This window comes from Ahaetulla prasina, chromosome 4, assembly GCF_028640845.1.
Source record: "Ahaetulla prasina isolate Xishuangbanna chromosome 4, ASM2864084v1, whole genome shotgun sequence".
NCBI classification, from domain to species: domain Eukaryota; kingdom Metazoa; phylum Chordata; class Lepidosauria; order Squamata; family Colubridae; genus Ahaetulla; species Ahaetulla prasina.
Window position 1 is genome coordinate 59,818,055 of NC_080542.1, and position 22,641 is coordinate 59,840,695.

General features: G+C 39.5%; 1 protein-coding gene across 3 annotated transcripts in view; it reads right to left on the minus strand.

The window, feature by feature from the left end:
• Window positions 1-22,641, minus strand: part of ERP44 (endoplasmic reticulum protein 44) — an 80,419-nt gene that overhangs the window by 44,684 nt on the left and 13,094 nt on the right. For 2 of the 3 annotated variants that reach the window (XM_058180651.1, XM_058180650.1), the window contains exons 2-4: window positions 22,369-22,441; window positions 17,948-17,987; window positions 17,391-17,506 (exon numbers count right to left, since the gene is read on the minus strand). In XM_058180651.1, the coding sequence (XP_058036634.1) occupies window positions 17,391-17,506; window positions 17,948-17,987; window positions 22,369-22,441 (229 nt within the window). The remainder of the gene's footprint in view (window positions 1-17,390; window positions 17,507-17,947; window positions 17,988-22,368; window positions 22,442-22,641) is intronic. The other variant, XM_058180652.1, reaches the window with a different exon arrangement.

Consider the following 22,641-nt stretch of genomic DNA (forward strand, 5'->3'; position numbering starts at 1 on the left):
ACACATCTATCTAACATTCACAACAAACATTATGATTCTCAACCAAAATCACAGCATTACCTGCATATAGAAGGACATAACGTTTTATATCTCAATTAACACACTCTCAATTTCATTATTGGCATTTCTTAAATATCTATCCCTAAATATAACAAACAACCAAGGAGATGTCATATATGCTTATCTTATTCCCACCTCAATAAGGAACCATTTGCCAAGTATTCCATTTCTTTTCATGCATGTTTTACTGCAATCATATTGCCTTGAGCAACTATCCTTCACACTTGCAGAAAGCAATCCATAATTTCATTTCATTCATTTCATTTATTAGATTTTTATACCGCCCTTCTCCCGAAGGACTCAGGGCGGTGTACAGGCAAATAAAAACAGACTAGACAATAACCTATAAAATGCAGAATTAAAAAACTTATTATACTTGCCTAAAATTTTAAAATATATAAAAATTAAAACCCCGTTTAAAATTAATAATAAAACTATACAATCCAGAAATTTAAGCCAGCCCAGCGAATAAAAAGATGCGTCTTCAGTTCGCGGCGAAAGGTCCAAGGTCAGGTATTTGGCGAAACCCGGGAAGTTCGTTCCAGAGTGTGAGCCCCACAGAGAAGGACCTTCCTGGGGCCGCCAGCCGACATTGCTTGGCGGACGGCACCCTGAGAAGTCCCTCTCTGTGAGAGCGTACGGGTCGGTGGGAGGCATATGGTAACAGTAGGCGGTCCCGTAAGTACCCAGGCCCTAAGCCATGGAGCGCTTTAAAGGTCATAACCAAAACCTTAAAGTGCACCCGAAAAGCGACAGGTAGCCAGTGCAGTCTGCGCAGGAGGGGTGTTACATGGGAGGGACGAGACCCTCCTCTATCACCCGCAGCTGCATTCTGGACTAGCTGAAGCCTTCGGGCGCACCATGTAGAGAGCATTACAATAATCCAAGCGAGAGGTAACGAGTGCATGAGTGACTGTGCACAAGGCATCCCGATCAAGGAAGGGGCGCAACTGCCGAACCAGGCGAACCTGGTGGAAGGCCCCCCTGGAGACGGCCGTCAAATGATCTTCAAACGACAGCCGCTCATCCAGGAGGACACCTAAGTTGCGCACCCTATCCTTTGGGGCCAATAACTCGCCTCCAACAGTCAGCTGCAGCTGCAGCTGACTGAATCGAGATGCCGGCATCCACAGCCACTCCGTCTTGGAGGGATTGAGCTTGAGCCTGTTTCTCCCCATCCAGACCCGTACGGCTTCCAAGCACCGGGACAGCACTTCGACAACTTCATTGGGGTTACCTGGGGTGGAGAAGTACAACTGAGTGTCATCAGCGTACTGATGGTACTTCACCCCAAAGCCACTGATGATCTCACCCAACGGCTTCATGTAGATGTTGAACAGAAGGGGCGAGAGAATCGACCCCTGCGGCACCCCACAAGTGAGGGCCCTCACGGTCGACCTCTGCCCCCCTGCCAACACCGTCTGCGACCGGTCGGAGAGATAGGAGGAGAACCACCGATAAACGGTGCCTCCCACTCCCAATCCCCCCAGCCGGCGCAGCAAGATACCATGGTCGATGGTATCAAAAGCCGCTGAGAGATCTAATAGGACCAGGGCAGAGGAATAACCCCTGTCCCTGGCCCTCCAGAGATCATCCACCAATGCGACCAAAGCTGTCTCCGTGCTGTAACCGGGTCGGAAGCCGGACTGGAACGGGTCTAGATAGACGGATTCTTCCAGGTATTGGGGTAGCTGACGCCACAGCACTCTCTACAACCTTCGCAACAAAGCGAAGGTTGGAGACTGGCCGATAGTTTCCCAAAATAGCCGGGTCCAAAGAGGGCTTCTTAAGGAGGGGTCTCACCACCGCCTCTTTCAAGGCGGCAGGGAAAACCCCTTCCAACAAAGAAGCATTTATAATCCTCTGGAGCCAGCCTCGTGTCACCTCCTGAGTAGCCAGCACCAGCCAGGAAGGACACGGATCCAATAAACATGTAGTGCGGCGGAGCCTCCCCAACAACCTGTCCACGTCCTCGGGAGCCACAGGGTCAAACCCATCCCAAACAGGCTCAACAAGACGTGCCTCCTCTCCCTCGCTTGGATCATCCCAATTTCGGTCCAGACCATCCCGGAGCTGAGCGATTTTGTCGTATAGATAACCACTAAACTCCTCGGCACGTCCCTGTAACGGGTCATCCCGCACCTCCTGATGAAGGAGGGAGCGGGTCACCCGAAACAGGGCGGCCGGGCGGTTATCTGCCGACGCAATGAGGGTGGAGGCGTAGGAACGCCTCGCCTCCCTCATTGCCACTAGGTAGGTCCTGGAATAGGACCTAACTAGTGTCCGGTCAGCTTCGGAACGACTGGACCTCCAAGTGCTCTCTAGGCGTCTTCTCCGGCGTTTCATCTCTCTCAGCCCCTCGGAGAACCAAGGGGCCGGTCGAGATCTGCGCCGGGTCAGAGGCCGCAAAGGCACGACACGGTCCAAGGCCCCAGCCGCGGCCTGTTCCCAGGCCGCAACTAGTTCCTCAGTCGTGCCGCGGGCCAGATCCTCAGGGAATGGCCCAAGCTCCGTCAGGAACCTCTCAGGGTCCATCAGGCGCCTGGGACGGAACCAACGTAGAGGCTAAACCTAATTAGTTTATCATACATTTATATGGCCATCGATGTGATGAAAAGCAAAAAAAAAAAGCAATACACTCCTACCTGACATAAAACTGTACACAAACTCTCCATGTTTTGTTTTTGTGGTCCTTTGTATCCTTCAAATCAGAATTCCGCCAAAACCTTCTCAAACTAACTGCATCCTTTCTTCCAAGTATCAGGCACAAATGTAATGTCCATGTATATATTAAACAAGTTACATAGCCCCACATACAGCACAGTGCAGCATTCTGAGTTACTATTCATTTCTCCCATAAGGATGCACTGAGGATTTTTATTTAAACAATTCAATAATTTTTAAGTCACCTAAAATTACCTTGTAGGGGAGATGGGCAGCATATAAATTTAATAAATACAATTAATAAATAATCTTGACAGCTTTAGCTCAATCTAACCCATTTTCAAACCCAATCTGGCTCATTTTAAATTTCCCCCTTTTTTTTGCATCATACAAAATTTGTGTCCAGTTTTATTTTCAGGCAGTTATCCTGCTAATAGGCAGGCAAAAGAACTCCTGAGCCTTCTTGCAATATTTTCCCAGCATTCCATTGGGATGAAAATAATAAAAAAGGCAATCTTCCATATTTCTGGGTTTAATTCTCTGTCAAAATGACAGACTGAAAGACAAAAGAGAGTGAGAAAAAGTAAAGGAAAATAAAAAATAAAAAATGTAATTTTTAAGCTCCCAGGCAAAACTGACTTTGAGGTCAGGTTGGCTCCTTCTCCTGGAGAGGAATTTGAAAATTGGATCCTGCTTACATGATCCAAGAAAAGACATCATTTCAAGAGACAGGATGCCTTCTATTAGAATCAGTGGCTCATATGCTTTTTGAATTGCAATTGGGTTTAGAAATCTAAAAAGAAGTTACTTTCTCCTCTCTTAAGTACTTCTACTGGTAGATGAACCATTTTAGCAAGTTACTATGTACGTAACAACTCTACAAATGTTATTACTTGTATTTTATTTCCAATTGAAATTAGGTGTCAGATAAAATATAATTGTTCAATTTTTCTGGGGAAATTTCTCCTTTCTATAACTTTTTATTTTAAATAACACACACACATATGCAATATCCAGGAGAAAATCTAAGGAATCTACTATAGAACCCCAACTTGTAAATGTTCCCCTTATAAAAGAACATTAATTGCTAAGTCAGTTAAAAAAATATTCAGATGTTAGAAATTCTTATACACAATGAAAATAATAAGCACCAACAACCTAAGTAAAAGTATTAACCACAGGATGCAAATTGGATTATTTAGAATTAACAATTGACCCTGGAAATCATCTTTTTTAAATATAGTAGCTAAATTAAAATAATTTTAAATACCTCTGTTTAGAAACTTTTTTTAAAATCAAAAGATATACTATATAGGGGGTGTTTTACATCATCCTTTTTATTGCACATTCTAAAACAATGGTTATATTAAGGCAATCAGTAAAGGGTAACTTTATCAATTACACTGACTCATACTGAAGTATTTTAAAATTGTATTTTAGTTTCAGTTTCAAATATATATTCAAGAAATTCTCCTTCAATATAATTTCTTTTTTTGTAAACTTTCTACAAAAACATGGTAATTGAAAACAGAATGAAGAATTGCCGTGTTACTATAGAGACCACCTAGCTTCTGGCTTCATACAATTTCAATTTTTCTTTTAAAAGTTGTTATATTATTCTGCTTAACAAAGTACCAAACTTTGTTGGTCTATTTATCCAGAGCAGAATAAATCTGAGAAAAAATTGGAGGAATATATTTTATAGAAAGTATACAACTCTGTTAAAGATTACTAGGTATGACAATGCATAACACAATAAATGTTGGAAATGACACAACAAAGAAGAAATATTCTATCATATAGTAGTTATACAAAATAGTCAAAAGTATTGGAAGAAAAATAACTGAAACACCAAAAAAATTCTAAAATATAATCTGAATTATTACTACAAATATTTTATTAGGTATGATTTCAACATACATAGATGAGAACAATCACGATTTATTAAAATATATGCTGACAGTAATAAGAATTAATCTGGTACAACAGAAGACAATCCTTGCTATCAATACAAAATTGAGACGCTAAAAATTGGAAAAATATCTGGCAATGGAAAACTTTAACTGTATATATATTCATTAGAAATCTCATTAATTGCAAACAATAATTATTCCCTTTTATACAATATTATACAGCAAGGCACCTAAGACATTTAGAAAAAGAGTAACTACTTAAAAATAATTAAAATTATCAGAATAGAAATAAGCAGCCATCACAGATGCCCAAAACATAATACCATAGAAAAGTATGCTATTAGCAATTAGCAGTTATTGGGTGGAATGGAGGGAAAGAAAGAGGAAAAAGAGAGGCCTTATTAGAATACTTTTTGTAATACTTTTTCTATTTTCTTTTTCTCATTTTTAATTTTTCAAAAAAAACCCTTACTTTTCACTTCAACCTTTGCTTTAGTGTAAAGTTTATATATGTATATGTATTATTGCCAGACCTGTCCCGACTTAGACATTTAGGAAAGAGAAACCCTTGACTCCATTCTGTTGAAGCAAAAGGTTATTTTACTACTGTTAAGCGCTACAGCAAAAGTAAAGCTAGATCTGAGTATTCCTGTGAAAAATCTGCACTTTTTTCTCCCTTCCCCGGTTGACCAGTTCATTAGTGTCCAGAAGTATTCCTGTTTGATATTTTGAAAACTGCTTTGGCACTTCTTGATATAGTTTCACATTCTGTTCCCAGGCCGTATGTTTTTGGTGGCTGGCTTATTCCAGTTTGACATTTCTGATTCTTGTCAGTTTGTTTCCTTCCCTCCTTTTGTTTCTCTCTTCCCATGCCCAATTCTAACTTCCCAAATTCCCTCCCTCCTCCCTTGCAATTTATGGCAGGATGCCAGTGAAGCAAAGCTGAAGATGGCAGGCCTGACATTCTGCCCCCCTTGGAAAAGACTTAGTCTTATAGAGAATGAGAGAAAAGAAAAAGAATTAGAGTGAAACTAAATCTATTTATAATTCAATGGTATTTATCTGGATATTTGTCATGGATTTGTCATGAAATTTTATTATTTGCACATTTCTACCAAAACATGTTCCACGCCTTTATTCTGAATGGTATTGAATCAAATCTAGTTCCCACATTTTTGCCCCCTTTCTTGCCCCTCCCTTCTTCATTAAACAAAATACAGCCATACTTATTCCTAATGTTATCAAAGATAGACCAGTAACAAAAAAAGATAAGGATTCAATGGATGAGAATCCTCAGGGGGAAAACAACTCAAGAAGCTTGGGAAATTTTGAAAAGTGAGATTATAAAAGCACAGTCTAACACAATACCAATGAAGAAGAAAAATAGTAGATCACAAAAGAAACCAGCATGGATGCATAAAGAACTATCTGACAAATTGAAAGACAAAAAGGACAAATATAAAAAGTGGAAAGAGGGGCAAATAACTAAGGCAGAATATCAGCAAATAGCCCGAGCCTGTAAAGATGAAGTGAGGAAAGCTAAGGCTCACAACGAACAAAGGCTAGCGACAAAAGTAAAAAATAATAAAAAAAGCTTCTTCCAACATGTTAAAAACAAGAAAAAAGTCAAGGAAACAATTGGCCCATTGCTGGGAGAAAGTGGCAAGAAGATGACAAGCAACAGGGAGAAAGCAGATCTACTTAACTCATATTTTGCATCTGTCTTTACACAAAAGGAAAAAATAATCCAACCTATCAAAAACAGCACTACAAAAAACAGATTAGAAACACAAGTTAAAATAGGGAAGAAAGTGGTAAGTGAACACCTGTCTACCCTAGACGAGTTCAAATCACCAGGACCGGATGGATTACACCCCAAGGTTCTGAAGGAACTGGCAGACGTGATCTCAGAACCACTGAACTATATCTTTCAAAGATCCTGGAGCACAGGGAGCTGCCAGAGGACTGGAAAAGAGCTGATGTAGTTCCCATCTTCAAAAAGGAAAAACAGATCCAGGAAACTACAGACCTATCAGTCTGACCTCAATACCGGGGAAGATTCTGGAAAAGATAATCAAGCAACGAATCACCGAACACCTAGAAGCAAACAAAGTAATAACCAAAAGCCAACATGGGTTTGTCAGAAACAGATCATGCCAGACTAATCTTATCGCATTCTTTGACAAAATGACAAAATTAGTAGACCAGAGGAATGCTGTTGATATAATTTACTTGGACTTCAGTAAAGCATTTGATAAAGTAGACCATAACCTACTACTAGATAAAGTAGAAAAATGTGGGTTAGACAGCACCACCACCAGATGGATTCGTAACTGGCTGACCAACCGCACTCAACGTGTAGTCCTCAACGGAACTACATCCACATGGAGGGAAGTATGCAGTGGAGTACCCCAAGGCTCTGTTTTAGGCCCAGTACTCTTCAACATCTTCATCAATGACTTGGACGAGGGGATAGATGGGGAACTCATCAAATTTGCAGATGACACCAAGCTGGCAGGAATAGCCAACACTCCAGAAGATAGGCTCAAGTTACAGAAAGATCTTGACAGACTTGAACATTGGGCGCTATCTAACAAAATGAAATTCAACAGTGAAAAAAGTAAGGTTCTACATTTAGGCCAAAAAAACAAAATGCACCAGTACCGTATATGTGGTACCTTGCTCAATAGTAGTACCTGTGAGAGGGATCTTGGAGTCCTAGTGGATAACCATCTAGATATGAGCCAGCAGTGTGCAGCAGCTGCCAAAAAAGCCAACACAGTTCTAGGCTGCATAAACAGAGGGATAGAATCAAGATCACGTGATGTGTTAATACCACTTTATAATGCCTTGGTAAGGCCACACTTGGAATATTGCATCCAGTTTTGGTCGCCACGATGTAAAAAAGATGTTGAGACTCTAGAAAGAGTGCAGAGAAGAGCAACAAAGATGATTAGGGGACTGGAGGATAAAACATATGAAGAACGGTTGCAGGAACTGGGTATGTCTAGTTTAACAAAAAGAAGGACTAGGGGAGACATGATAGCAGTGTTCCAATATCTCAGGGGCTGCCACAGAGAAGTGGGAGTTGGGCTGTTCTCCAGAGCACCTGAGGGTAGAACAAGAAGCAATGGGTGGAAACTGATCAAGGAAAGAAGCAACTTGGAACTAAGGAGAAATTTCCTGACAGTTAGAACAATTAATAAGTGGAACGACTTGCCTGAAGAAGTTGTGAATGCTCCAACACTGGAAATTTTTAAGAAAATGTTGGATAACCATCTGACTGAGATGATGTAGGGTTTCCTGCCTGGGCAGGGGGTTGGACTAGAAGGCCTCCAAGGTCCCTTCCAACTCTGATGTTATGTTATGTTATGTTATAAAAACAAGGTAATCTCTATAAAAATCTTTCCTACATTAAATCTCACCTTAATTTCAAAAAGGTCTCCCATCACTTATTATTTCCTAATCCCATTCCAAATAAGAAAAAATTTAAAATAATAAGATAAAAAGAACAAAATGAAAAGAAGCAAACATATCCCATTTCTCACATAATTCCATAGTTATATTAAAATATTCTATCGGAAGTTTTATCTCAATTTATTTTGATTTCGCTACATATGCTTAAAAACTGCGTATTTTCTTAACTTATTAGATTCCTTGTTACCCCATTCCTCCTCTTCTCAACATTTTTATAATCCTCTAATCTTTAACATAAATTTTAGTTTTACATTATTATATCTTGCTTTTTATATTTAGGCGTGACCAGTGTCGCGATAGAACAGACATGAACCCGAGAGCTCTGGGGTGAGTGCCAAAAATCCCCTCAATATGGGGGTCCGGTTTGGACAATAGCTGCCATGCAGGGGCAGCGAAGAATGAGGGAGCCACTGGAGTGGACAGGGAAGTTGCAAATTCCCTGTAGCTCTGGCTTTTTTCCCTTGACCCAGCGAGGAGGACCGAAGCCATCACCAGCTGCCTGAAGTCGGGATGGCCACAAGAATGGGGAGGATAAAGCATAAGTACTGAACAAGATATTGAAGCTGGGTGAGTTAATACCAGCTAACAAAGAGGCACTAGGAACAATTTTGCCAACAAGCATTTAAAGAAAAACTGAGAAATAGCGGCTAATTTAAACAGGAAATGAAAACAGAAGGAAATAATGAATGATACCTAAAACCTGACAAAAGTTGGCTTGGAACCTAAGTCTAGAGCCCTAATTGAATAGAGAAGACAGAGAAAAATATGACTTTTTGGTTGGGTGGCTACGGCCAGGAAGAAAAGGAAGAGGAGCAACAGCGTTTCAGGAGGGGAGATATCTTTGAGGTATCTTTGCCTGAGATTTTTGCACAAGGCTGACTGTCTCTTTCCCCTTCTTTCCCTGTAGCTCTTTCTGGGGAAAAAAAGACCCTTTCCTTTTTTTGTACCCAGCTGGCGCTTTCCAAAGCTGGCTTTTCCAGTGTTAGCTGCCCAAATCCCCTTTGATTGTGATTTTTTAAAATTATAATTATTTACATCAGCCGTTCCTTTCTGGACTTCTCTGTTTTTCTCATTGATTCCCCCCCACCCCAACCATTACTTTCCCAAGTCCTCCATTTGCTTCCAACCTGCTTTTTTTTTTGCCTGTGAGATTTAAAAACAAAGATTTAGGAACATCAGGCTTTAAAGACTTCCATTTATATTGGATTGGTGGATAAATCCCAATAAAATGGGAATGAGTAGAAATTCTTTTTTTAAAAAAATTAGCATGAAGCAGAGGAACTGAGATTTGTTAGCTTTGCTTTCTTTGCTGCATTGCCTTGATTATGTTGTGGAAAAAATAATAATGGTGCACCGGTTAAGATTCTAGGTTGATGCCGATTAAATTTAAAATAGGGCAGTTATGAACTGTGTACTGTAATGTAGGGAAGAAATGATAAAATGGAAAAAAGCTGCTTGGGCTCCCCGCCCCCTCTGTAACAGCACTATTATCTCATTCTGGCCAGCAAGGGCTGTGCTCCTTTTTGCATGTTGCACCACCTGCAAAGTTGCACATTGCACATGGTACCCCCTATGGTGGAGATTTCCAGCCCCACCATGGCCCAGTCCCATATTCCAGAACTGTGGTAGTCACAGGACTAGCCCTTTGGTCATCCTGGAACAGCTCCTCCACCTGGGTGAGGCGGCCTGCTGGGGAGCAGGCAACTCCCCTGCAGGCCAGTGCACCCAGGTGGAGGAGCTGCTCCAGGATGACCAAAGGGCTAGTCCTGTGACTACCACAGCTCTGGAATAAGGGACCGAATTTCCCACCAACGTCAGCAAGCCACTGTCAGTCTGCCTGTCTTCATTTTTCTTCACTCAGATCAAGCTTCTTGAGAGAAGCTTCTTGAGAGAAGGAACACAAAAGTTCCTTCTGCCTGGACCAGGCGCTTTCTCTCAGGCCTCCCACCTGAAGGCCTTGCAGAAACAGATAGGTAGGCCCGAAAGATGGCTGAGCCTCCCTCTCCCAGTGGTTCATGTGATTTAAAATTATGAGTTTGGTGGTCCATGAGGTCCAGAAGGTTGGAGACCCCTGATTTAGACAGCTCTGTAATTTATCTTTTTTAAAATGCAGAATGCTTTCTTTGGTAATACTGAAAATAATATTTTATTTTTTCTTCTTTTTAAATAAATACTGTTTGATATTTTTCACTTTCTTTCTATTTTCCAAGGACAGCAGGACTCTGATCATATACATCTTGCCACATAACCAGGAGCCTATGGTATTTCACTTTTTGCATTTAGGATATAAAAAGCAGATGAAACTCTGGAAGTTTAGCACTGATAGAGGGAATTACTAAGTCATTATCCCAAAAGAGGTAGCTGAATGAGGGCATGAAGCCAGCAGGCATCCAGGAGAGAAAATTTGATTTTTTTTTTAGTTTTCTATCCTATTGATTTTAAGCCATTTGTTGAAAATGCTTATGACACCTAAAACAGCTATTGTGAACATCATCAAAAGAGAGAGAAAGAGAGAGGGAGGGAGGGAGGGAGAGAGGAAAGAGAGGGAGGGAGTAGAGGGAAAGAGAGAGGGAGAAAATAACCTCAGTAACCCAGTACCAGTAATCATGGTTACATTTGTGATCACTTGACAATCTGAGAACTGGTACATTGCTTTGTAATGGTTCCATTTATATCAGGAAATGTTGACTGTGTCAAACAAAGGCTACTGTCTGATTAAATTGAGGATGGTATCTGGGAATCCCTCCAGTCTTCATTCGGTCTCCATTCTGCCTATTTTAACATATATGAAATCACTAAGATGGAGTGGCATTGTAGCCTACTGGTGAAGATGCTCAACTCCCATTCGGAAGGTTGAGAGTTCAATCCTAGGTAGCAGCAGATGCTTCTCTCTCACGAAGAGAAAATATCTCCTGTGAACTCCATCCAAGCATTGGGAAGGGCATCTGACCAGTAAATGCTCAATTCCATTCAGTCGTTCTGAACTTCATCCTGAACTAAGGGATTACAGAGTCATTAAAAAAAGGAAACCACTAAGACAGATTTTCAGGAAATGTTAAGCTGTTACTAACGTATTGATGGCACTAAATGTATTTATAGGTAGTCCTCAATTTCCAACCTTAATTGAACCTGGAATTACAGTAATATGATGTGGTGGTTGTTAAGTGGGTCACCATGTGACTCTGCTGTTTTTATGATATTTTTGCAGCACTCATTAAGCAAATGCTGTGGCCATTAATGGGTGTTTTTTCTGGAACTGGAAATAAATGCCAGAAACTGGCACAAAGTGTCAAAAATTGTAGTCACTTGACAATGGAATCCTGAAAATGGCTGTGGATGTGAGCTGGTTGCCAAGCACCTAACATACAATCATGTGACCACAGGGAGGGTCATTGGAAGGACCTCTGGGAATGTCCATTATCACTTTAAATCAGCGGTCACCAACTGGTGGGCCGTGGACACTGGTGCTCCATGAGAAAATTTTGGTGGACTGCAGAAAAATTATTTGCATTTTTTAATGTTGCACTAAATCAGGGGTCCTCAAACTATGGCCCCTGGCCCAGATACGTGCAATGAACATTTGCCGCAGAAAGTGTCCCCCTTCGGGGTCCTTATGTGTGTGTGTGGGGGAGAAATTCCGACATGGGGTCTGCTTCAGCCTCCTGGTATGGGGCGTTGGGCGAAGGCTGGAGGGAAGTGCCGCTGGTGGTGAAGAGCCGGAGGGCCTTGTACCACTGGGACTGCATCATGGCCTGGAACTGGCTGACCATCTGGCTGAGCTTCTAGACACCAGTACATGGCCTTGCATTCCCAGAGGTCTTCCCTCTGCTTGGAAAGCCTATGCTCCTAGTCCTCAGTGAGGTGCTTCTGCTGAGCCTCCTTCTCAGTCAGACCCAATTTGAACTGAGCCAGCTGTTTTGCCAACTCTTTCCCAGTCTCTCACCCAGTCACATGCCCACCTAGCCACGTCCACCCGGTCATTAGGCAGATCAAATTAGTGGTCCGCGGGATTTAAAATTATGAATTTAGTGATTCCTGAGGTCCGAAAGATTGGTGATTGCTTTAAATGATTGCTAAGTGACTGGTTGTTAAGCAAGGACTTCCTGTGTCTTTGTCTAGGTCATTAGATAATGGCAGATATCTGTGAACGCTTTCCTTTTAGGAAATAATTGACTAGATAAGGAAAGACAAATTGAAATGGAATCAAAATAAGATCAAAATACTCCTGAAAGTGTATTATAATTTTAGGATTAAGGTAGATGCACTACATTGGATCACAGCTAAAATAGAGCAATGTCCACACCTAGGTCACCCTGGAAATGGCCTGGATAAAGGGGCTATAGTGAAGTAGCAACAGAGCCTGCAAGCTGGCTGGCTTGTAATATGAATTGGAATAGCCATAGAAACAAGTCAGCCAAGGGGAACTGTTTGGTGACTGAGACACAGGATTTGTTGTCTTGGACCAGCTTGGAGCCTGGGCGTGGCTTAGCTTAACTGTTCTGTACTGTGAGAGTTTGTTGGTCTTTGCTTGAAAGTACTTGCTATTTCTCTCTACCACATTGCAAGAGTTGCATGGGTATTGTATGTTTTGCATTTGTATTGTATTATGTTTTATATTCTTGTATATAAAGAAGTTTCTTCTATATAATGCTGAATTATTTGCTTGTGTGCTGGCTGCATCGCTACATACGCCGACAGGTTATGGGCCCAGAATACACCCAGTCCAAGCATACAGTAAGACTGAACTCTAATCAAGCTGAGGGACAGCCTGTATTATAAGAAAAAGAGAACAAGGCTGAGAAAGCTTGCAGGATGGCTATTAATTTCAAGGAGAGCTCTCTGCCTCAATTGGAACAGAAGAATTATATTATTTGGGCTGCAAAAATGGAATGCTTCTAGAAGGCTAAGGAGCTCTGGGATATTGCTATTAATCCACCCAAGGGGCCATTAGCAGCTGCAGATCAAAGGCAGCATGATTAGACACTGGCTTACATTTTATATTTGGAAGAGGAACAATTCTTGAATATAGCTGACTTAAAAACTGCAAAGGAGGCTTGGCTGAAACTAAGAAGTGTGCATGTGAGTGCGTCAGCATGCAATATTGTGTAATTATCGAGACAATTTTACAAAGCCCGACTGCTATCACAAGAGAGTGTAGAGCTGCATTTGCTATACATGCAGATTCTGTTTATTGAGTTAGAACAGTATGGAATGCAGATTTCTGAATTTCAGAAGGTGCTGTTGGTGTTAAAAAGTCTCAATGAAATGTGGGACACTGTTTCAGCCATTTTTGAATGCAAACAAGAACAGGAATTATGTATGTAAACCCTTAAAAAGCCTGTTTGATTTCTGAAGAAAATAAATGCCATTTTAGAAGAAGCCACGAGGAGAAATTCCTGAGGAGCAGAGATATAAAAGCAACCAACAGGATGTCTGCAAAGACAAGAGCAAGGGAAGAGATTGGATTACATTCCAAGGCAACAGACAGGATGTCTGCAGAGACCAGAGTAACAGAAGAGATCCGATTACAGCCCAGCAAAGAATTTCTAAGATGAAAGAACAGGAACAACAGTGATGTTTCATCTGTGGTGATAAGACTCATTTAAAGACTGTTTATAAGGAAGAAAAACAACATATGGACAAGCTGCTGTTGCAAAAGTTAGCTATTGTAATAACAGAGACAAATGGTTAATAAACAGTGGGGCTAGTCAAATAATTGTTAATAATTCTAAATTGTTTTTCAGAATGGATCCAGCTGGAGGAGATGTAGTAGCCTTGGCGAATGGCCAGAAGGCTAAAATCATAGGAAAAGGTAGTGTGCTGATTCCACACCTGAAGGAAAAGTTTAATAACATATTATGTGTGCCTGAAATAGAGCATAATTTACTGAGTGTCTCCAATCTAGACAAATAAAGGTTTGAGACCACATTTGTAAATGGGAGATGTCTCATAAAAAGAAATGGGAGTGTATGTGCACAGGGCATAAAACACGATAATTTTTATGTGTTGCAGGGACAAAAGGTTCAATGTGCCCAAACATTTGGAAATATGGCACAAAATGATTCATGAATTTATCTCTTGCACAGAAAGCTTGGCCATGCCAGCTTCAGGGTTTCACAAAAGATGCAATTGTTTGGAGAAGGGTTAAATTGGAAAGGGTGTAAGGCATACTTGGACTGTGCAATATGTAAATCATCAAAGTCCAAGACATTCCCAGTAAGGAAGAATGGCACAAGGCAGACAACTAGAGATCTAGAGCTGGTACATTCAGATTTGGTTAGGCCAATGCAAGCCAGTTTGGGAGGAACAAAATATGCGCTGGTCATTGTTGATGACTACAGCAGATTTGGTTTCTGATATTTACTAAAGAGTAAAATAAAATTGCTACAGAAATTTAATCAATGGGTAAGCTTCATAGAAAGGAGATATAACAGGAATGTCAGCTGCAAACTAACAGAGATTCAGGATTCATGTCAGCAAGTTTTCAAAAGTGGTTGGGACAGTTAGGAATAAAACACAGATACACTAATCACAATTAATCAGTGGAACAACTTGCCTCTAGAAGTTGTGAATGCTCCAACTGGAAGTTTTAAAGAAGATGTTAGATAAATATTTGTCTGAAGTGGTGGAAGGTTTCCTGCCTAAGCAAGGGTTTGGACCAGAAGACCTCCAAGATCCCTTCCAATTCTTATTCTTATTCTTATTCTATTCTAATCTAATCCATACACAGCAGCTGAGAATGGTATAGCTGAGAGGTAGAATGGAGTCTTACAAACAGTGAAGGACTCATTGCTGGAGGATTCTGGTCTGATCAGGTAATATTGGGATGAAGCCATGTTGACTGCTAATTATTAAATCAATAGGCTGTGGAATTCCTCTATTAATGATACTCCATATACTGTGTTATATAAGAGAAAGCCATCTCTGGCACTTTAAGGGTGTTTGGAAGCAATGCATGATGTATATTCCACAAGCAATCAGAAGAAAAGGATAACCAAAGGCTAGAAAGCTCATGTTTATGGGCTATGAGCCTGGCTTTGGTAATGGGAGCAAAAAAAATAGTGATTTCCTAGTCTAATAACTTTGCAGAGCAAAATTGGAACAGAATGTATGCCAATTTTTGGCATGATCCACTTAGTGATGGTAACTCACTATGGGCGAATAGTGAGTTATATATATAACTCACTATAACAATATAAATTCAATAAATAAATATTAACATTTGTGCATGATCTTTGTTTCATTGCAAAGACTCTGTCACAGGTAAAAGTATTTGCTAATCATTTAGAGAAGAAGTTTGAATTGAAAAATTTGGGTGAAATACAAAACTATCTTGGTGCAGAGATACAAAAAAACTGAGAAAGGTGGTTATATTCTCAGTCAAAGAAGAAAAATTGAACAGCTATTAGAGAGATATAACATGAAGGATTGTAATTCTGCTCCAACACCTATGAGCACAGATTTTAATAACAATTTGGGTGAAGATAAAAGTGAAGTCTGTGATCAAGAGATATATCAGTCAACAATAGGAAGCTTGTTATATCTGTCACAGTGGTCCAGACCAGTCATAGCTTGCACAGTAAGCATCTTAAGTTGCTTTACTGCTGCACCAAAACAATTGCATTGGATGGGTGTAAAAAGGATTCTCAGGTATTTGAAGGAAACTGAATTTGGGTCTTCAAATACAGGTCTCTAAAGAACTGAAATTAAAATGTTAGGTTGAAACTGATTATGCCAATAATGTAAAAATCAGAAAGTCTAATTCTGGGTTTGTGATATTGTTTGGAGGGGCTTTAATTGGTTGGAAGACCAGAAAACAAACAACTGTGGCCATTTCTACAGCGGAGGCAGAATTTTAGAAATGTGATTAAAATTTTAAAAAAGAGTTAAGACATTTATAAGATCCCATTAAGGTTCCACACATTCTCCAGAAAAACATCTTTATATTGGTTCTAAAAGCAGGCAAATATTTTGTTACTAGACATCAAGCATGGTAAAAGTCATCAAAAATTCCTTATTATTTACTGTATCTTAGCAAACCAACTGCTAAAATCTGTAGCTTGCCTGATCAATTGTGTATCAAAATAAGATAGTTATGTTAGGCTGACTATTTTGAATGCAGTTAGGAAAAAGGACCTATTTATATTTCCTGCAGACACTGCAGTTGCATAAAGAAAGATGCTATTTATACTATAAATACAATTTGTTCTAAAATTAATTCTAAATGCTAATTATTAGACACATTAAAAAAACTGAAATACAGAGAAATGTACCTTGCCGACACAAGGTATTTAAATAATCTTTGCAGAAAAGTGGAATCCTAATATTGGGAAAAAATCAACTAAATAATGTGATTCTTGACTTCAAGAGTTCAATAGGAAATGAAGAAGTCATTAAAAGTTAAAAATGTAAAATGTTTTAATTAATTATGATAAACAACAAGGTAGACTGATTCAGTCTACCTTAAAGTGATGATAGATGCACCATTGGAAAACCTGAAACACCAAATTAGGGACAGATTGTTACAGAAAAAAAATCTATATGCTTGGTAAAAATTCAGATTTATGGCACATAGCGTATTTTTTGGACTATAAGATGCACTTTTTTTTGTCTCCCAAAAGAAGTGAAAATATCTGTGCATCTTATAGACTGAATATTGTCGAAGCTCCGCCCACCCACCAGGTGTTTTTTGGCCCCACATGCCCTGTTTTCAGGTCTTTTTTCAGCCTTTTTCCTGCCCGTTTTTGAGGCTTTTTTCGGCCCATATTTGAGGCTTTTTTCGGCCCATATTCAGGGCTTTTTTGGCCCACTTTTGAGGCTTTTTTCGACCCATTTCAGAGCTTTTTTTAGCTTGTATTCAAAGCTTTTTTTGGCCTGTTTTTTTGGGGGGGCCAAAAAAAGCCTAGAAAACGGGCCGAAAAAGCCCCAAAAACAAGCTGAAAAAAGGCTGGAAAAGGGCTAAAAAAGGCTCGAAAACAGGTCCCAAAAAGACCAAAAATGGGCCCAAAAAGCCCCCCAAAACAGGCCCAATAAAGGCTGGAAAAGGCCCGAAAAAAAGGAGGCCAGAAACATTTTTTGTTTTCTTCTTCTAAATTTAGGTGCATCTTATAGTCAGGTGTGTTTTATAGTCCAAAAAATACTGTAATCACTTTTTTAAATCAGTAACATATTTTTGTTCAGTAACTCACTGCAGTAACTTAGATTATTCCAATAACATCTGATTTTTTTCAATTAGATATTTAAAACATAAACAAATTCTTAAAGCAGTTTACTTACAGTACTGATCACAATCTACTCTGGCAAATACAACTTGATTCTTATTTGGAAAATCCTCTTTAATTACATTAGAAGCTTCCTCAAATATAGGATGTAGCATTTGACTGAATCGGCACCTGTTGAAAGGAAAAGATACAAATTAAGAAGCATTTTTTAAAAATAAGGTATTATAGATTTCACAATGTAGTATCACACAGAATTACTGAAAGCAAATGTTCTGCTGTACATTACAGAAGAAATTTACACCGAGAAATTAATGAATCAAGGTAATCTAAATATCTTCCTAATCTTTGAGGAAGTGGATAAGGCAATAAGAAAGAGGAGAAAAAAGTCTCTATGTTTTATGAAATCATTCCTGAAGAATAAAGTATAATTAGAATAAATATACTTTTGAAGAATACTGACAAGAAAAAATATTATATATTTAGTTTGAAAAGTACTAAATTTATATTTCAAAGTTTTTATTTTATCTTAGATTTATAAATGCTTTTTAAAAGCAGAAAATAATCCAAATTTTGCTATTAATAAAATATATATAATTGTATAGAAATACTTACCAATCAGCATAAAAATTCACTAATGCAACATCTGCATTGTCTGGGAAAAAGAAAAATTAATTAATGTTTGTGACATCACAAAGCCAACACATAAAATATTAAATCAACATCTCAGAAAAAGAAAATTATGATTTTCAGAAGGACAGCAAGCAACATTTGGATAAATCAGAATTCATAAAAAGTAAAACTGTTTCTATTACAGATTACAGAATTATTAGATTAACTGAATTTAAATTAGTTAAAATTTAAACAGTTATTTTGTTCTGTGTCTTTTTTATGAAAGGTTGAGAGAGCAAAGGATGAAAAAGAACAAAAAAACTTTGCCTATGAAAATTAATTTTAGCTGTTCTTCATAAGGGCATGTATTTGATGTGTGTATTTGCCCTTGCATTGTCTTCAGTTTCTGGTGAACTTACTTGATTCTGAACTTTATTAATCCTTTCTTCTGTGAAAGAGCAGAATCCACAATTCTTCTGTTCTAATAAATTACTTTGTGTTTTGGAACATTAAATTTAAGCTTTGAGGAATTTAATTTTTTTTGTTATGGTGATTTGGTCAAGATTTCTTTATTTGTTTGTAACGGCACAATATCCAATATGGCAACCATTTTGTAAGAACATCCACACCAATCTTCCAAATTTTCAAACAGAGTTTCACACTCCAAAGTTAAGAGTTACAATAACTCCAAATTTCCTATGAATGTTTTAGGATCTTTGCTGCACTTTCATATGACCAGCAGCAGAGCGCTATCATAGTAAGTGGGATTAACATTCACTTAGGCTTTTTTGAACCAAGTCACAGAGGATAAAAATAAAACCAATTTATGTGTGTGTGTGTGTGTGTGTGTGTGTATGTAGGTCTTGGCATATTCGGGTCTTTTCCCATGTAAGGTTGAGAGTATCTTGGCGGCGTTTCGATGAGGTCTCACTCATCATCTTCAGGCTGGTGCTTTCGACTTCATGCTCATGCTAGCAAAGCGTGGTTGGAGCTGCCATCTCTCTATAAATACTGGTGGGGAGGTGGGGAGTGTTGCTGTGAGCGGATTGGTTGGCTGTGTGGTTGCATCCTGATTGGTAGCTGGAGTGGGTTTGCAGATTGGTCGGCTGTTTCATAGCATCCTGTGCGAGTGTGGTCCTAGTCTTTTGTGTTGTAACGACCTGGTTAATGGGCTGTATGGAAACATCCTGAGTTCTGGGAATGTGACCTCCTTTAGTGGTAATGGGCTTCCTGGAAATGTCCAAGACCTACATACCTATACCCATGAAAACCTATGAAAACAAATATATATATGTTTTCATAGATTTTCAAGGGTATAGGTATGTAGGTCTTGGCATATTCAGATCTTTTCCCGTGTAAGATTGAGAGTATCTTGGCGACGTTTTGACAAGGTCTCACTCATCATCTTCAGGCTGGTGCTTTCGGCTTCATGCTTGTTTCAGAGTCAAACAAAATTAGGGATTTGGGCTGTGCAAACACTTTGAAAGGTATTTTTTCCAAGTTTATATGGCTGCTTTGAAAACTGCAGCTATTTTAGTGCCACACAAGTAACCTGGAAAAAAACCCAGCAGTTTTAAAAGTTTGCAAAAAGATGCTCCATATGGACATCCTCTAATACCTATTTTGAAGGTGCTACAGAGCATTATTTTTCCAAGCATTATTAGACACACCATAGCCACATCAAAATCTGTTAAGATTCATTAATTAATGTGATTAAAGCATAACAATATAGCCAAAGTTTTTGCTTTGAATTTGTATTATCAATGGAAGCTTCCCTTTTATTCGTAGCAATAATAAAGTTCCAAAAAGAGTAATATTTTAAAACCTTACTCATGCAATCTGATTTTTATTTAGCACTATGACATTATAAATGTATATACTTATAAATGTCAATAGCTTCTAAATATTTTTCCATCAACGTTGTGCAAATATATTCAAGATTTCATTTATGAATAAGAAATGTAGTCATTCTTAAATGCTTCTTCTAGAGCAGTGGTAGTCAATCTGCTCCCTACCGCCCATAGTGGGCGTTCCAGCTTTCATGGTGGGCGGTAGGGGTTTTGTCCGATACTGAAGCACTTTCCTTTTTTTTAAATTTAATTGACTTTTTTTAAAAAAATCATAGCATTATTTAAAAACATTTTCATTAGGTTTTCATAAAATTCCCCATGAAAATTTAAATTTCTGAAAATATACTATTTGTATCGCCCGCGCACAAGTTTAGTTCACATTACGTAAGTGAAACTAAATGGCGCTATAGTGCAACCGCAAACAAAAGAGCCTCATCCCAGAGTAGCTCGCACATCTCCCCCCGAACCAGTGGGTGATTAGAAAATTTTACCACTAACAGAGATACAAAAGTGGGCAGTAGGTATAAAAAGGTTGACTACCCCTGTTCTAGAGCAATTATTTATTTATTATAAATAAATAAATAAATAAATAAATAAATAAATAAATAAATAAATAAATAAATAAATAAATAATAAATAAATAATAGAGAAATGATGGTGAACCTTTTAGGGACCGAGTGCCCAAAGTGCAACCCAAAACCCACTTATTTATCACAAAGTGCCAACACAGCAATTTAACCTGAATAATAAGGTTTTACTATCAGTGATGTGATTCAAATAATTTAACAACTGGTTCTTCCTAAAGACTGGGTGGTGTTGGCTGGGGGAGGGGGACATGTGACCGAGTGGGCATGGCCAACTCTAAATCACTCATGTGGGTGGTGCCTGTATGAGACAGGCAGGATTGGGGAGGGAATCCAGGAGTTCCCTGTGGGTGGGGTGGGAGGGGGGATGGAAGGAAAGAAAGATCAAACCTCTGTGTGTGTGTGTGTGTGTGTGTGTGTGTGTGTGTGTGAGAGAGAGAGAGAGAGAGAGAGAGAAAGAGAGCGCATACACCACAGCCAGCCCTGATATAACTTTCCAATATTGAATCGGATCTCTCTCTCTCTCTCTCTCTTTCTCCCTCCCTGCTTTAGGCAGGCTTAGAAAGTCTGCCAGGCCCAGCATGCTGCGGATAACTCTCGCTCGTCCCTTTGCCTGGCTTCCCTCCTCTGCAGTCTCCTCAGTGCTCGCTCATGTTCTCCCTCCACAGTCTAGCATGACGCAGGCAGCAGCACAGCTCACATTGCCCTTTGCAAGCCCACTGTCGGTAAAGCTGGGTGCCAGTGAGGGCTGGCTTTTTGCCTAGCTTTTTCCGGCTGTTGAGGGGGACATGGACGGGGGCCTAGGGAGGAAGCCTGGGTCAAGATAGACTGGGAAAGCTGGCTGCGAGAGGAAGAGAAGCCAGGTGAGCCAGATTCAGATGCTTTCCGGACCCCCCTTGTCCTAGAAGCAGTAACCTCACACTCTTCCCTCTCTGCTAGCCCCCTTCTTCACACAGGATCACCCAGCAGCAGGAACAGAGACAGTAAAGGGGGTGGCATTCTTGCATGCTGCCACTTCTGTGTGCTAACGCTGCTGTTCTCTTCTTCACATGGGATCGCCCAGCAGCAGGAACAGAGAGGGAGAAGGGAGAGAGGCAGCCACTAGCATTGAGGGGAAAGTGCCACACAGAAACAGGTTTCAAAGCTTCTCAAATCCAAATATTTTCCGTCCATGTTCTTAATGGGGTTGCACTGCTCTATACAATCTCATATGTAATTTGATGGTCCTCCTATATTCATGGTTCCCGTTCAAGGAACATGTAGAAGTCACAGCAAGCAGAATTTTTGTACAGATTCATCTTGACATATTTTCTTGGACCAAGACATATTATTCAAAGTCACCCACGCTTTGCTCACCACCTGAATTACAGCAATGTACTTAAGGCTGCCAATGAAATTCACTCAGAAGATAGAACTGGTCCAGATTGTGACATTGTAAGCAGCTATGAGAACACTTCAGTTTGTCCATGTTACACCACTGCCTTGGTTCCCAGTAGGCTTTTGGTTATAATTCAAAGTCCTGATTAAAGCCTTTAATTGCATGGGGGTACCTTACTTTTGGGACCACCTTTCTCCATTTTTTTCTGTCTGACCTGATCTGGCAAGCTGACCATTTTCTGGCTCCCATCTATTATGTATTACGAAAGTGGGCCTATCTATCAGTGCTTGCCCTTTGAAACATCATATTCCAATAAATTTATTTGGTCCAATCTTACTGATTTTTTTGTTAATCCCTAAAGATCTAACTCTGTTTTAAGCATGGCTCCTACAGGATGACTGACTCCATCACTGTGGTTTATTTGACATGACTAAAATTATGTGATCTAAGTCTCATTGCCCTTAACTGTGCTATGTGTTTGTTTTTTATTGTTATTGTTATTGAGTGTCATCCTGCGTATGCCATCAAGAGTCACAACTGTGAGATAGGAAACTATATGAATCAAGGCAATAAATAAATAAATGTCCTGTATAAGCATTAAACAATACTTACTTAAAACATCATCTATATTTCCACTGTCAAGGCTTGTTATTTCACTTTGTGTTGGATGAAAAAAAGAGGATATCTGCAAGAATATAGACACCTTAAAATGTATCCATTAACCTCCTATACATACATAGTTTAGAATATTTCAGCATGGCCAAATTGTTTTAGATATTACATGCATTAAGAGAGTTTAGCTTTCTCCTTGTCCTCCTTCCCATACCCAATGGATTTCTCCAGGAAATACTCATCCCCCAGGATGAAACACAAATTGTCGAAGAT